Source organism: Lepidochelys kempii, chromosome 1 (assembly GCF_965140285.1).
Source record: "Lepidochelys kempii isolate rLepKem1 chromosome 1, rLepKem1.hap1, whole genome shotgun sequence".
Taxonomy (NCBI): Eukaryota; Metazoa; Chordata; order Testudines; family Cheloniidae; genus Lepidochelys; species Lepidochelys kempii.
This window is the reverse complement of record NC_136380.1, coordinates 18,105,449-18,122,188: the sequence shown is the minus strand read 5'-3', so window position 1 is coordinate 18,122,188 and position 16,740 is coordinate 18,105,449. Positions and strand designations below refer to the sequence as shown.

At 43.1% G+C, this 16,740-nt stretch overlaps 1 protein-coding gene across 1 annotated transcript in view; it reads left to right on the top strand.

The window, feature by feature from the left end:
* The window catches only part of TENM4 (teneurin transmembrane protein 4), a 248,881-nt gene that overhangs the window by 46,438 nt on the left and 185,703 nt on the right, over positions 1 to 16,740 (top strand). Inside the window, exons 6-7 of the mRNA XM_078852201.1 lie at positions 1,209 to 1,397; positions 2,754 to 2,964. Of these exons, the coding sequence (XP_078708327.1) occupies positions 1,209 to 1,397; positions 2,754 to 2,964 (400 nt within the window). The remainder of the gene's footprint in view (positions 1 to 1,208; positions 1,398 to 2,753; positions 2,965 to 16,740) is intronic.

Here is a 16,740-nt window from a genome sequence, read left to right as displayed (position 1 = left end):
CCACATGGTGTTCTCTTGGCTCCTAATTGTTCCTATAAAAGCTGAAATCTGGGAGGTGATGGTAACATATACTTTTCAAATGCAAGTGTGTTTAATTATAAAATAAAGGCAGCCTCCTAAGCGATGACATTTTTCATCTCTATCTCTTTTCCTAATTTGCTGTAATTTCAGGCGAAGCAGCATGGGCCAGTGATTAAAGCAAAGGCCTGGGAGTCAGCAGTCCTGGGGTTTTATTTCCCTCTCTGACCCTAATTAACTGTGCTTCCCTTGGGTCCCCATTTTCCAAAGTGCCCATAATTCTGAGAGCTTAAGTGTATGGCTGCCCAACTTGAGATGCCTAGGGCCTGATATCTAGAGGTGCCGAGCACCCTGTTGACTTCATTTGGAAGTGTAGGTTCTTGGCACCTCTGGATATCAGCACAAAGTGTTTCAAGGTGGGCACCCAAACTCAGTAGACTCTTTCAGAAATGATGCCTTAATCGTTGTGTCTCAATTTTCCCATCTGTAAAACAGGGATAATAATCATAACCCACTTCACAGAGTTGTTTTGAAATCTAATAAAAACACCTTTGAATTCTTAAATGGGAGTCACTGTAGAAGTGCAGCATATTATGGTCCCCTACCTTTGCTGAATGTCCCTCCTTCATTTAGGTGTTTCATATTGGGGATGCCATCCCAAGCATCCCCACAATTGCCAACCATTCATTTAGCAGTGAATTTTACTTTTAGTTTTCCCCCTGCCTAATTCACCCTCACTTAAACAGATGTTCTTGACATAGTCATCTGACTCCATGGTGCATGGGAAACTCACAATCACTACATTTTTTGATAATATAATAATTACTTTCTCCATAAATAACTTAAATTAACGATGTGATGTGATGTAAGATTTATTTTTAACATTAACATGTAATTTAACAAGCTCTGTTGTTATGATTTAAGCAGAGGGCCATTTGGGAATCCATGTTGCTCTTCCAAGATACATGTTTTCATTAGAAAGATGGAGCGTAGCCAGGAGTAATCCTATCCATTTTTCTTTCATAGTCATAAAGACTTGATGCATAATGTATTCTGAAAAAGTCAGCACATTGGTAGATCAATGTCAGAGATACCAGTTTGATCAGATTACTTATGGGAGGCTAGGCTAATCCAAGGGGATTTTTTGTTCCTATGTCTCAGCAGGAAAGCCCCGTAGTTTCTTTCCGGAGGACAGTTTTATAGACTCTGGAGAAATTGATGTTGGACGACGAGCCACACAGAAGATTCCTCCTGGTATCTTTTGGAGATCTCAAGTGTTCATTGACCATCCAGTGCATCTGAAATTCAATGTGTCTTTAGGAAAGGCCGCTCTGGTTGGGATTTATGGCAGGAAAGGCCTTCCTCCTTCACATACCCAGGTAACAGGAACACATTTCAAGGAACCAACACTTATGTTAGAATTTATGTGCTTGTAGCTTGTACCTTGAAAAGGTAGCTGGCCCCTCTTTTTATTTCAGTTACCTATCTCAAGAATTCTGTGGGTTCATGGAAGATACTGAGGTTCAAATATTCAAAAATAGATGCCTACGTGACAACTGCAAAATATGCGTTCACCAACATTAAGCACCAATTCAGATCCTGAATAAGGATGATTTCCCAGGTTGGAGCCGTAGACAGATAATGTTATACGCCAAATATGCAATTTTATTTGCAGAAGTGCTGGTTGCATGTGTCCCAAAGTGCTTGTATACACCCATATTACGCATGGTCTGTGTTTATTGGCATGAAGCCCACTTTCATTATTAGTGCCTATTATCAGGTGCTTCTGATTTGCCCATGAAACTTATTTTTTATGCTGAAATTTCCTATCCTAAAGTGATTTTGCAGTATAATTTGAAGATTATTTTCTGAGAGTCATGAAAAAATGATGGGTCTTTTTATTTTAGTAGTTAATACAAGTTATAGATAACCTACATTATTTGGATTTGACAAACTTGGAAAGCATGTTTTGCTAAGAAATGCTAAGAAATAAGGAGTGAAATCTTGGCCCCACTGAAGTCAGTGGAAAAGCTCCCATTGACTTCAGTAGGGCCAGGATTTTACCCAACGTCTATGTAAAGAGTGAAGCAAGGGGGGAAAAAAATGCAAAAAACTAACTTTATGGTTAAGGTTCTATACTCACAAAAGTCAGGAGATTAAAAATTATTGTTACCATATTAAATTCATTTAGACTTCATTGTCTGTATATAGTAAGAAATTAAAGTTAATGTCATATAAAGTATTTTTAAAAATTGCATTTGTACAGTATAGGCCAAGTTGAAAACAATGGCTGATTCAACAACATCAGAATTTAGCTTTACATGTGCAAGAGATGGTCCTTGTAATGAGGTGGGAATCACAATTTTTTTTTTGCATTTTTTTTATTGGTTTTAAGGTTTTATGAATTTTAAAAAATGTGGCCACAGTGTGTTGGAGGCATTAGAAGAGCTCCTGCGGGTATGTGAGGAGCTGTGAGAGAAACAAGAGGAGAAGAATGGGTGGAGATCCAGCAAACTACTGTGAACAGACACAATTCCAGGCATCTCCTTATAGGTTGAATTGGAACATGTCATGACTTACCAGAGGAAATATCTTGTATGATGATCCATAAGTGTGGGTGTCATATGTTTAATGCAAAGCTCTTCTGCCCATCCTGAGACAGATCTGGACCAGGGAGCGTGATCATTTTCTGGAATCCTGAAATATACAATGAACATCTTTCCTTTGTGTTTCAGTTTGACTTTGTTGAGCTCCTCGATGGGAGACGGCTACTTACCCAGGAGGTGAGGAGTCTGGAAGGACCTCAGCGGCAACCTAGAGGCTTTGTGCCAATGTCCAGTCACGAGACGGGGTTTATCCAGTATTTGGATACAGGAATATGGCATCTGGCCTTCTACAATGATGGCAAAGAGTCCGAGGTGGTTTCTTTTCTTACCACTGCCATCGGTAAGGATTTACTATATTGTTTTACATAATCTATGTACCTTAGGGCCAGTTTCTCATACCCTTACTCGCACTGAGTAGCATCTTACTCCTGGACCATCTCATTGATTTTAATGAGACCACTCACAGAGTAAAGTACTATTTAGCGTAAGTGAGGATATTTGGGCAATGGTTGTTCTCTTGGGAACAAAACTGCACACAATATTAATGCTAAATACTGTAAGGATTAACATATCCATGATGGCCTGGATGGGGCATAACTGTATTAAAGCCCTATTTAAAAATTATGTTTTAGACAAGCTGCCTGCCACTGCAGATGAAGCCAGAGTTATTGATTACAAAGATGGCCCCTCCTCCCTGATCCTTCTATTTGGAAACTTTGATTCTATTTCTATTGGTCATTTATTTTATTTTCTGGTGGAATTGGGCAGCTGTTCAACAGCACATAGCAGCATCAAGCAGCAGTTTGGGACAGGAAGTGAGGAATACCATATCTGATTGAAACTGTGGGTATCACATAATTACTTAAATTGGAGTTGGACAAAGACACGAAATTTAATACCCCGTCTCTTGCAAAAAGCACTATGGGAGGGGATAGCCCATTGTATGAACCTGTTTTATGCCTCATCTAAAAGAAAGAGGCTGAAATATTCAAATGGATGGGAATTGGGTATCCAGAACTCACCCAGGCTCTCCATCAGTAAAGCAATCAGTTAGCACCAGGCACAGAGTAACCACCACCTCTTCTCACAGCACCCCAGGATTCTTCTTCCAGCATATACATTTCACACTGTATGACCTGTCCCAGGTCTATATCCCTCTGTTTGCAATCAATCCTTTACCAGAACCTATTTCTGACTCCTTCATGTTTAATTTTATATTTGACTGACCTCCTGAGCAGGTTCATATCCCCATATCCATTTTGTTGTAATTCAAAGACTCCTCCATAAAATCAGCACTTAGCTTTCTTCTACCCACAATGATTGTTTAATGGACCTTTTTTCTTTACTGCATAAAGCAGGCTCATTCCAGTGTTGCCATTAATTCCTCTCCCCAAAGAGGCATTGGCGTTGAGTCTCAGCTGTCTGCAGTAGTTACCTGAGAGCTATGGGTTGCAATTTGTCTTGGCAGGTTAATTAAAAGTTTAGGTCTTATTAAAGCAAAATCATTAAGGCTCCAATATATAGTTTTACTTCTCAAGTTTGTTTAATACACTGCTACTGTAATATTGTGTTAAAATGAAAACTTAGAACAGAAACAGACCTTCGGTGTCAGAATTCAATGTATTCAAGGCTGTTTACAATTAAGCAACACCAGAAATAATTGCTCTTTAACTTATTAAATGGAAGATTTACTCCACAATGTGGTTTTGTTAGTTTGCTTAGTTTACTTTAGCAAATTATTGTAACTGAAACAAATTTTACCTTTATCCGACACTCTCATCCAAAAGGATCCCCAAGTGCTTTTCATATAGTGGGTTCCATTTTAAAAAGTTTCTTCTGTTCTGAAGGATTCTACCTTCAGTTTGAGAGATTCCCCTGCAGATGGCATATGCCACTCAACCAGTAATAGCTCTCACAATGGAAGAGAATTTTAAAACATAATCACTGTACTTTTCAAACTGATTGCAAAGTACAAGCTGGAATCAGACTCTTCTCCCCACATCGCTACACTCACACTGTAGAAGGGCAAGATAACAGTGCTAGTACACCTGTCAGCACTGGGCTGAAGGACTGGGTAAGGCTCCTTTAAGTGCTCTGCAGCTTCAGGGTGGCCTGGTCCTCTGTGGTTAAGCTCACCCAAGCATGCATTGTGGTCAGCCACATAGCAGGTGGCGCAGGCTGTGATCTTGTTTTAGACCACCTGTAAGGTGCCACCCACTATATCCCCCCATCCACCTTGAAGTATTCTGCCCATTGCTGGCAGGAAGGCTCAAGGCTTTGCACTTCCAGCTCTGCCCTGCTTCTACCAGCTTGTCTACATGGTGCGCTGGTCTGCACTAGAAAGGTGTACATTCTAGGGCACACTAGTGTGTTCTACACTAACTGACCTGTGTGGACCCTGCTGGCATGCACTAAAGCAGGTTACATAGTATTGTTTGAAATGGGACTAAATTAACGCACACTTCCAGTATGCGCCAGCAGGGTCCATATGGGCCACTTAGTGTGTGACACACTCATGCACACTAGAATTTACACCCCCTGGTGCAGACCAATGCACCAAATAGACCAGCTCTAATAAGATGGTGCAGGCAGGATTTTCCGCTGTCTGAGGAATCATTTCACCCACCAGCTGCCATATAATAATGCAAAGCCACAGTACATAGAAAGGACACAACTGACCCACTTTGGGACAGGATGTGAAAACTACTATGCCAGATGAGTCTAGAGTCTGAATTTTAGATAAGCATGATGTGACTGCCTGACAGGAATTTGGCCAGGACACCACAGCTAAGCTAACACCTTACAAAAAGTACTGTGAGAACTTTAATGGCCAGAAGTGGTCAGTCCCTTGCTTATATGTTCATTTTCAACCGCAGCCTTTAAAAATATCTGCTGGAGGTTTCCTGTGAAATCATTAAATAGGACACTATGTATAGGAGAATCTCAGACCCTTTTCAGTGTATTCATGAGCTCTGACAAGACACGGTTGCTACCCTTTAAGTCCATAAAAACTGTAGCGTCTTGTGTTGCAATTTCTGTTGACACCATAGCAAAGAGGATGCAGCAACCTGACATTCCAGGTTTATGAACCCAGGTGTAAAATTCCAGTGCCATTTAAATATATCAAGTCATATGTGATGGGCAGGTTACATTTATGTACAGGGGTGGGAGGTTTGTGTTTGGGTGGTGTTGAGCTCTGATGGCTGTCGTTTGATTTTATTTTTGTCAGAATTACACATGGAAAAACTCTGTTTGATTATTGCAGAAATCCAAAGAAATAATAAATACAGGGAAGAAGCATTTTGAATTTATAAGCATTATCAAGGAAGAGGCAGGGTCTAGCAGTCTGAGTACAGGACTGGGAGCCATGACTCTCTATTTTAATCCGAGTGCTGACACTGACTCCTTTCAGGCTTGTGTATGTTGTTTAATCCCTCTGTGCTTCAGTTTCCTAATCTGTAAAATGGGGATAATACTATTTATCTGATCCACAGAGGTGCTGTGAGAATGAACTGACTGAAAATGAAAAGTGCTATAAACCTGCTAATTGTTCACAATAATGGGTAACAGTTAATAACAACCGCAGAGGGCCAAATCCTGCAGCTTTTTCTTGGAAAAAACTTCCATAATTTCAGTTGGAGTCCTGTTTGAGCATGGTACATGTTCCAGAAACAAACGTTTTGGACGGATTCTGCTAAGTTCATCTCCTGCTTTCCAACTGACCAAACTGTCAATAAAATCAGTCAGCATAGGTCAGTTTCTCCATATTGCAACACTGACGGTAATTATTGTACACTACCTGTCTGGACTGATCATACTCTCCATTATTCATGGGAAAACAGGAGCAAAAGACAAGCAATCTGTGTTCTCAGCTCGATGGCACATTTAATTTAGTAAAGCACCAGCCTGTGCCTAGTTAGAGTTTTGGAATCCTGCAAAGCTAGAAGGAAATCCACTCACTCAGTAGCATTGTAATTTGCTTTGATAGCACTTTCGTCTTCTCCTGTTTCCTATAAGGAGGTAGATTTGCCTACCATAGAAACATCACAGCCGAAAGGACTGGACTTTATCAACATCTTTTCCTGTATATGCATCCTGGCATCACGTGTAAACCGTGGGAGAATGCGGCATTATAACTCCCATCAAAACTCATGCTGATCCTAAATAATGGCAATTCGGGAGGGGGGGGGATTATTGTGGCATAGTTTTCAGCTTTTAATAACCTTTTTTCATTTCGTTCCACTGAATTACAGCACAAAACATCATGAAGGAATGGAGAATCAGTGTCTCTCAGCAATGAATTAACCCTCTTGTAAATTACATTGGCAGCACATTCTGAAATTTTTAATAGAAACACTTCTCTGAAAAGCGCCTTGTGGATTCACCTCTGCCTGGCAGCAGTGATTTAGTCAGAGCAATCTGCTATAAGTGGAATAAAACAGGAGGCTAAGGGAGAGCTGGAGTCAGCACATCTGAGACAGAGATGTTGGCCAAAAATCTGTTCAGTGGAGGCAAGAAACATCTGAGAGCCTGGAAGCAACATCTATGAAGTCAGAGAGGGAGCCTGTCAGCAGCTGTTCCTGCTGAGCTGTAGCAGGCTGGGCTGTGTAGGGCCATGGAAAAATCAAAGGGAAGAAAGCTTTCAGCTGTGCGCTAGAGAGAGAGAGAGAGAGAGAGACAGAGAACATGTGGGAGGAGAGGTTGTCTGTTTACTGGTGAAACGTCATATCCCAGCAAGCAAGAGGAAGTGCATGCAGAACACCCATTATGAGATGGGGGTTTTTTAGCTAGCTTTTAGCTTCAGCAAGAGACACGATTTAAGATTAAGAAAAGTACTGTCATTCCTCCTTCCCCCTCCGCTGCCCATAAAGAAAACTGCCAGTGAGTGCTTTTCTCCATCAAAGTACAAAGAGACCTAGAGGTTGTATTTATAGAGCCCAGTTAGTGTGCACAGCACTCTACAGTACATATCAAAAGGCAGGCTCCTTCCTGCAGGAGCCTAACATATAACCAAGCCCAGTACATTCCCTGGGACAAGAGTTCAAATGCAAGAAGGTGTAGAGACATTGTCAGCCAGGAGATTGACATAGGAATACTTCACCATAGTAATGAGTGTAGACTAGGAGAGAGAGGGTGCATGACTTGTCCTGGGTGCAGGAGGTGGCACAAGAAGTGATATGAAGAGTTCTGACTTAACCCTGTCTGAAAATTTCTCTGCACAGATTCCAGTATTTAGGTTGCTCCCAAGAAAGTCTAGTGGGAGTGTCTGTAACTCACACTTGCTTTCTGTACAGTCAGTGCCTATGTTCCACCGACTTAGCCACATACAGAAACTGGGAATCCATTAGAGGTTCTCACACCCTCCCTCTCTGTTGGTGTCTGAGAGAGTCTAAATGTACATGCTGAGAAGCCAAAAGAAGTTACAAGCCAAAATAGGATGGCATCTGGTTTAACTCACCCCTTCTTCCAGCTCCTCAAATTCTGAGTTACACTAACTTAGACTCCCTTACACATCGAGAGAGTAGGTGTAAGTAGGTTTAAGGGAGCCTGGGTAGATGAGGATCTAGCTTACACCATCTGATCCTCCTTTCTGAGTTTGGCTGAGGCTCTCCTCCAGCAAAGCACTTTAGTGCATGCTTAAAGTTAAGGGCCCTCGAGTCTAAGGACATTGACTGGTTTCATCCACCTCACGTTGCCAGGATGGGCCCAGCTATTAAGAGAGGTTCCTTTTCCCTTTTGTTTGCATGGTCAAAAATAAGTGTCCCTTTTCCTGAGTCACAGCAAGAATTGTGAGCATTTCTGCCTCATGGGGCTGGTGTCCGGGCACTTAGCTAAGAATCCTTCACTTCCTAGGCTCAGAGACATTTCCGTCTGCTCAACCTGTACAGAAAAAAATTTGAAATTAAAGAAAAATGATGGGTGAGGAAAGTCACAACTTTACTTTTGCTAAACTATTAGTGGTACTTCGCATGGTCTGCAAATAGGTTTTGCCTTTAGCTGTGCGATTCCCCTTGCATGCCCTTGCTGACAGCCACTCCATTAGATGCCATTTTTTGATTAGCCTCAAGCCTTCAGTGCCTTCTTCCTGGTACTCCAGATTCCTCCTGTTCGGTTCAGATACTTCCCACACAGGTTTCTCACAGAGTTTTAAAGCCCTGTCAGATTATAGTTAGGAGCTCTGTTCAGTTAAACGACAAAAAAGCCCTCTTTTTCATTTTCTTGCTACCCTGTGATCAATCCCCCTTCTGTGAAATCACAGAATCTTTATCCTGGGTTACCACTCAACACCTTTGTTACTTCCACCCACATGGAGCTGTTACTCTTTGCACAGACCCAGAGTCATCCATTTGTTGAGGATTTTTTATGTGAATTCAGTGCTCATGAAAGATTGACAGCCGTGCGCACTGAAATCTTACATTTATCCTGTTACTAACAGGTTCATAATAGGCAGCAGTATTGCAAGTGTCTCTGCTACACCACCACTATGTCTTAAACTAAAGCAATTACCAGAAACATTTTCAGAAGCATCTAAGTCCCATTTTCAAAATTGACTTAGGCACTTAAGCCTAAATCTAATTGAAAGTCAATGGCACTTAGGCTTGTAGGTGCCTAAGTCTCTTTTGAAAATAGGACTTAGGGCATGTCCTCACTAGAAACGTAAATCAATCTATGTTAGGTCGAGTTACTGCGATGGTACATGTCCAAACTACCCTTCTTCTTCTCCTCACCAGGAGCACTTCCACCAACCAAAGAGGGGCAGTGTGGGGGCTGAGACCCTGGGCTCTCAGCTCCATATACAGCTCCCTGTCTGGAGCCTGACTGCCCCCCAGGCTCTCTGCTCCCCACCACCGGGAACCCAGCTGCCCCCTGGGCTCTCACCTCCCTGACCCACCCAGGCTCTTGGCTGTGAGCTCCATGCCCAGAGTCTGAGCAGCTTGTGGGAGTGCAGTTGCTGGGCTCCCCACAGGGTGCAAAGAGCCTCTGGGATGTACCAGGGTTCAAGGGGAGCCTCCATGTTGTACCAGAGCTCCCCATGGGGAGCCAGGAGCCTCCAGGCGGCAGCCTGGCTGGGAGTGGGGAGCTCAGCGGCAGCCAGGCTCTCGCTGGAGCCTTCCACATGCCCCAATGACAGCCCGGCTTTCTTGCCAATTTAGTTGTCAATGCTGGAGCAGTGAAATTGACAAGAATGACATGTGAGTAACACAGTGCTACATGGACACTGCGTCACCCTACACACTACACTGACAAAAGACACATGCCTCTTATGGAGGTGGAGTTATGTCGGCATAGTAGGGCACTTACATCGGTGGGAGCAAGGCTGTAATGTGTACACAGACATAAATAGATTGACATAAGCTGCCGTATGTTGACCTTATTGTGTATAGACCAAGTATAGACCAAGCCTTAGTTTCATAAATCACTTAGTACTTTGAAATTGCAGCCTAGGCTGGAGCTCAGGCTCTGAAGCCTGGGGATGGGGAGTCAGCTTCAGAACTCAAGCTCCGACTTGCCCGACTCTCAACTTCAAAGCACTGGCTACACCACTATTTCAGAGTGCTAGCATGAGCCTTTCTACCCTGTGTCTGTCAGCCTGGCCTGGGAGGCTTGTTGCCGCCAGCTGTGTAGATGTACCCTGAGGCACTTCTGAAAAATTTATCCCACGTCTAGAGCAGAGAAGGCAACTTGCTCTCGGCACCTGTTCAGTCTTTGCTGTCTTTGAAACATCGCAACTGGTGCCAACTAGAGTGGTGGTTTCTGTGATGTAAATAATTGTTAATGAAGAATTGGATTGACAACTGTCATTTACACAGACCACTGAGCAGCCCCTGATGGTACCCACTTTTGGTCATTTCTAAACCAGGTTGAGTAAAAACTCTGGAACTAGAAGCTTTCTGTCCCATTACCAACCCTCCTAACCTAAATGGGGCTTAGCCCCTTTGTGCATATTGTTATCTATCTAGGTATTATAACTGTGTTTTAAACTGTAATGGATCAATTTCAAAAGGTTCACAATCCAGGTTTCAGGTCAGCTGCTTATCCAAGAATTACCCAGATCTCTTATCTCTGCAAAATTCAGCTTTAAGCCTTGCAAGAAAATACTTTCCCACACCTTTACAGCACTTCCAATTACCCCTGATGGGTCAAAAGCAGTTGTGGGGGGGCGGGTTGTGGAATTAAAATGTAAATCCTTTAAAAAAAAAACTTTGGTTTGGATCTAGAAATGGAGTTTGGTGGGGAGGGAATGTGGGGAGGGGCTTGTGTTTTTCACACTGGATTACATTTCCTTAGTTGAAATACTCAGTGAGGTTCTTGTATCTCACCCTCAGTAAATAAGTGACTATGTGTCTATCCAGGTAATTATATGGCCTTCCTCAGTGTAGCATCTGAATACTTCCTGTGAGTGTACCAAAGCCTCCATAACTCCCTAAATCCCATCACTTGTGCCCCAGTCCTGCAAGGCTTCCAAAAACTTCCTAACTGTCAGGGTGGTTAAGCACTGGAATAAATTGCCTAGGGAGGTAGTGGAATCTCTATCATTGGGGATGTTTAAGAGCAAGTTGGACAAGCACCTGTCAGGGATGGTCTAGATAATACTTAGTCCTGCCTTGAGTGCAGGGGACTGGACTAGATGACCTCTTGAGGTCCCTTCCAGTTCTAAGATTCTGTGACTGCTGAGCATTCTGATTTCCCATTGAAGTGAACTAAGGATGCTCAGCATCTCCCAGTATCAAAGCCCATCTCTCTAGTTGCCCCTGTGTTGCCTGTGATTTCCAGCAGACTTAATACTTCTCCAGGTTTTTAAGTCCTTTTCAGCTTCAGTCAGTGGCCAATTCCCATCCTGCCATTTGGCTAGTGTCACTGCCAGACAAACAACACGGAAAGCAGATCCCACACTGTTTTGTTATTATTTCTGCCAGAGTTGTCATAGGACATGTGCTGCATTGTAGCTGTACCATGCAAATTGAAGTAGGCTGGCTGCACTCTTGTCTAACACCTGTTCCGACGGTGCGCCATTCTGTCTGCTAAATGGGGCTTTCTTAAACAGCTGGGGCCCAAGGTGCTTCCAAAAACCTGAAATGAGACCAGTCAGACCAAATCTAGGTCTTACAGAGGATGACCTTTTTTTTCCTCTTTGTAAGTGTCCAAAAGAATTCTTGCATAACAACCCTCCCTCCCAACTCTGATGGTATGCATAATGGTTATTTACAGGACCTTTGAGTCAAAAATTTATGGCACCTCAAATAAAGGGGAAATCTGTGGCACATCTCAAAGATAATTAAGTAGTAAGAAACTATAAAGGTCAGACATGTGGCACTAACAGTTTTCACAGCCTCTGTTTCTGCATACGATGCGTCTCTTCCTTGATTCTATGAGTGGAAAGGCTACGTTTCAAAGTAACTTCTGGGATTGTCCCACTCTGTGTAAAAGATGGATTAGCAGTAAGCCACAGATGGAATAATTAATTCAGCATCAGCTCTCAGGACAATTTTTTTGGCATGAATTCCTCTTCAGAATAGCCCTTGTAATTTCAGAAGACACTGCAGGAATGAAAAATAAATGTTGGTTAATGCACAAGGAATGTTCTCTCTATTTTTGATTAGTAGTTTGCAAAAGAAAAAAAAGAGGTGTTTTTTTTTTAATGAGCTCTGTCTACATCTGTACTAACGTAGACTGGTATCCTTGAACTCACTCTGTCACCCACTGCTTGTCAATGTGCTGTTTGCAGCAGACAAGTTCTCTTGATCTGATAGAGTTTGTACAAAAGGTTTATTGATTGGGGTAATTACCTCAGCCTTAGGGTCAAGAAAAGGTTTATTTAATTCTAAAGTTACTTTTTTAGTTTTGTTATGTTTCTTAGAACAGTGGAATTCTGCCTTAATGACAAGGCTTCTAGTGTTATCTGAAGCCTTCTGGAGAAATTTGCAAATCAAGGAAACTCCAGGACATATGGTTTTAGTTTTTGCACTTTTGTATATAGCTCTGTCTGTATGTCCCAGGCTGCGGGCTAATGTAAGCACAGCTTGTTTTATTCCTGTGTCATATTACAGTGCTGCTTGACTATTAATTGCATTTATGCTCTAGCAGTAAAGAGCAAAAATACGGGTTCTAAGAGTTGCTTGTATATTTTGGCAAACAGAAGGAAAGCCGTCTTTGTGTTGGAACAACGGGCTTCTTAGTGCTTAATTTTCAAACGTCTGTGCTTAAAGGGTACCCATAAAATATGTGCTTGGATGCATGAGCAGGTAATTGAGCACATCCGTCGGGTAGAAGCCAACAGAGGGTCAACTTCTCCCGACAGTTACCAGAGATTTCTCTTGTTCTTTGTAGAGGGGGAAATGGTCACCAGCCTGCTCCCCGCCCCACTCCCTACCCCCACTGTGTGGTAACCATTGGCCCATGGTGATGTTTTTACAATGACCACTTTTCTGCATGCACAAATTCATACATAGTGAACCTGTGACTCCTTTCTTTAATTAATCCCTACAGCACGCTCTGCAAAGTACATACAGTAAGTGGTGTTGAATCCATTTTATAGATGGGTAAACTAAGGCACAGGGAGGTGAAATGATTTGCCCCAGGTCACACAGCAAGCCACCTGGAGAGCCAGAAACAACTAGGAATTCAGACACCCATCCCCCGTCACCCCACTCTAAAAATGTAACCCATTAAATGTTTGCCATTCTGGGTACTGCATCCATAATTTATTAGCCCAAGTCTGTGTAAAGTGAAAATGAATTTATTTTTAATGTACCTAAAATGGTAGCACTGCTAGATTTAAAGACAGTTATTTAACTGAATAAGTCCACATTTGAGGTCGTGTGTGTGTGTTTTTCCTAGAATACATACACACATTCACAGTGTCATTTCAAATGAGACTCAAAGCCAGCTTTAGCCTTGCCCCAAGCTACAAACAAAGAAAATGTAACATACTGATCTTCCCATTTGCTAGTTTAAACCTTAAGCCTGAATAATTGTTGTTTCCTATATTAGTTTGCAACAATTTATATGAGTGAGAAGGGACAAAAAAATTTCAGTAGATTTATGCTTGCAATCCCCTAGGCAAATCAGGGATATGAGAATTTCATTTATTGGACCATAATTCAGATTTTGAAATACACCATTTGCAAAAAGAAAGGAAGGAAAAGAAACATTCCCAAGATATGGTCTAGAACAGCGGTTCTCAAACTTTAGCAACCCAAGGACCCCCATTTTGATTTAAAATTTTTTGCAGACCCCCAAGCCTCCTGCTCAGCCCCAGGCCCCGCCCCTATTCCACCCCTTCCCCCAAAACCTCACCCATGCCCCACATCTTCCCGTCCCTGCTCCATCCCTGCCCCTCCTCTTTCTGCCCCCTCCCTCAAGCACGCCGCATCCCTGCTCCTCCCCTCCCTCCCAGAGCCTCCTGCATGCCACTAAACAGCTGTTCCCGAGCATGCAGGAGGCACTGGGAGGAAGGGGGAGGAGTTGATCAATGGGACCAGCAGCCCCGAACATGATTCCGCTCCGTCCCGTGAGTGCGCCCCGTCCCCTCTCCTTCCCCTCCCTCCCAGCACCTCCTGCATGCCGGGGATAAGCTGTTCCCCAGCATGCAGGAGGCGCTGGGAGGGAGAAGGAAGAGTTGATCAGTGGAACCCGGGAACCCCCTAGAGTGTACATACACCCCAGTTTGGTCAAGAGCACCATTGTCTTACATGTTAGTTGCAGAGGTGAAAAGTACCCTCATTATGCATAGGACCTGCAATTTAAAGATTCCCTCTCACCTAAGTAGTGTGGGACCTGTATTCAAGTAAGTAGGCTTTATTACGCCCCAGGAGCTCCATTTTGCTGAAACTTCCTCCAGCTAGTTTATGACATGTGTGATAAATGAGTAGTTAAGAGTGTCTGAGATAGCTCAGAGATTTTGAAATGATCCCAGGTAATTCCTTAGGAACTATAATTCGCTGTCTCTTCTGTGACTTTCTTCAGTGTTCATGCGTCTCTTAAGGTATCAGAGTAGAAATTGTGTTTGTTGTGCATCCCTCAACAGCAGAGGCACATAGGGAGAGATTTTCCAAAATCGTGCAATGCTGCGCTAACTCTGGTCCAGGTCAAGTCAATGGGAGTTTGACCGTTGACTTCAATTAGAGCCGAATTACCATTGACTTCAGTGGGAGCAGAATTAGGCCACCGCTCAGTGCTTTTGAAATCCCACCCATTGTGCTTCCAAGCAAACAGTGACCTTCATCTATCAAGCATTCCTCGCTGGCAGGATTTCTCGTAAAAAGGAGAGTGAAAGGTGAGGGATGAACAGGAGAGATGAGCATTCTCCCAAACCGAACCAAACCTTCCCCTATTTCCAAAACTAGACTCAGATCAAACCTCCTTTAAGCTTCTGAAATGATTAGGCTTCCCCCATCCCATTTCCAGATTCCAGCTGGGACTAGAACCAGAAGTTCTAAAAACATGCCACGAAAGGCTGTTTGTTCAGCTTTTCCGGCTTGGTTTTGGAAATAGATGTGCTGAAATACTGTGAAGAAGGTAGCTCTTGCACTAAGTGGGTATGGTGATGAGGCCCTATAAGTAACTAGAAAGTGTTTCAAGCCAGGACTAGAAGCAGAAGTGCTGAAATCTCACATGATGTGCTGTCCACTTCGGTCCAGATAGTCTGGATAAGCAGCCCAAGCTTTTGGATGTTTATCCAAACTGATTCCAGACTCCAAATTTTGTGTGCTTCACCATTCTGCGTTTGAAACAATCCAGACAGCAGAGTCACTGCTGCATTGAGCAGGAATGTGCTGTCAATAGGTTGATGGAAGTATGGGGTACCTGTCATTAAAAATTTGTTTCATTGGTTTCAGCAGAGGAGGAGTTTAGGGAGATAAAAATGAAACTGGATGGTGTGATTATGGTACTTCACACTGACTTTCTGGGGAAGCTGTTTAAAGGCATGTCTTCCCAATGCCCTTTTCCTACTTTGGCTTCCTGATACCTGCATGTGGAGATTAGACCTCCAGTGGGATTTGAGAGTAAAAAGGGGTTACATACATGGATCTTTAATTAAATCAGTCCTCCCAACCTTCAGAAAAATATCAAAATCTGGCAAACCGTCATGTGGCATTAGCAGAATCAGCATCAAACTAGGCGTCCTGCAGATGAGGAAACTGAGAACGATCACTCAGAAATAATGACTGAGTTTCCATGATGCTGTCAAGACATTCACATTCCCAGCTGCCAGGTGTGGTTGATTTGAACTAGAAAAGTAAAAGGATTCTAAAATACAGATGAAGCAGAAGAATTGAAATTTCTGCAGGTGCAGAGAGGAAAGAACCAATCCTTTCAGACTTCAAATTGGGAAGGAAAAGGAGGAGCAAGAGAATATTGGATCCAGCATGTCTGCATTTGCTTTAGTTGTGGGGTCTTTTATTTACCCATAGTATCAAGTTTGAAATTTCTAGATGTCTGAAACCTTTTTTATCTCCTCTCTCCTCCATAATCCTGTGTTAGCATTATTATCAGAATTACTGTAGCAGCTGACAGTCCTTTCGATTTATAATTCCACCTGCCCTGCAGAATGAATTTAATTGAATAGCATTGTTTCCTTAGAAAGCAAATGAACCCCCAGGAGCTCCCAATGTGCTGGACAGATGAAATTATGGGTTGTGTTCACTGAGGGTCAGAATCTTCTTCAGTTTTTACTGTCTTTTACTTCCCAAGGGCTGTTATAGTACCTGTTAAACAGGGAAAGCAGTGATGAGACTTACTGTGGCTGAGGACAGTTATTGCAGTGAGAATATTGGTGTGAATATTCCCCTGGGCCAGAGCAAGGACAGAGAGAAAGTGGTTTGCTGGGGCTGGCTGGGACCACAGCAGCAACACGGGGTTGCTGAAACATAAAAATGACCACACAAACACACACAGCACAGTGCTGTGCCAGGGCCTCCAGCAGCAGAGGAGGGCTGCGGAGACCCTCTATGTCAGTGTTACTACACTGGAGAGTGGGGAGGGTCTTATGCCTTGGCATCACTGGCATAAAAGGGTTCAAGGGGCAGCGACGAATTGGGCCCGCAGGCCTGACTCCCTGCTGCCCTTCCCCATGTGCAGTCATTCACACTGGTGCAAAGGGGAGGTAAAACAC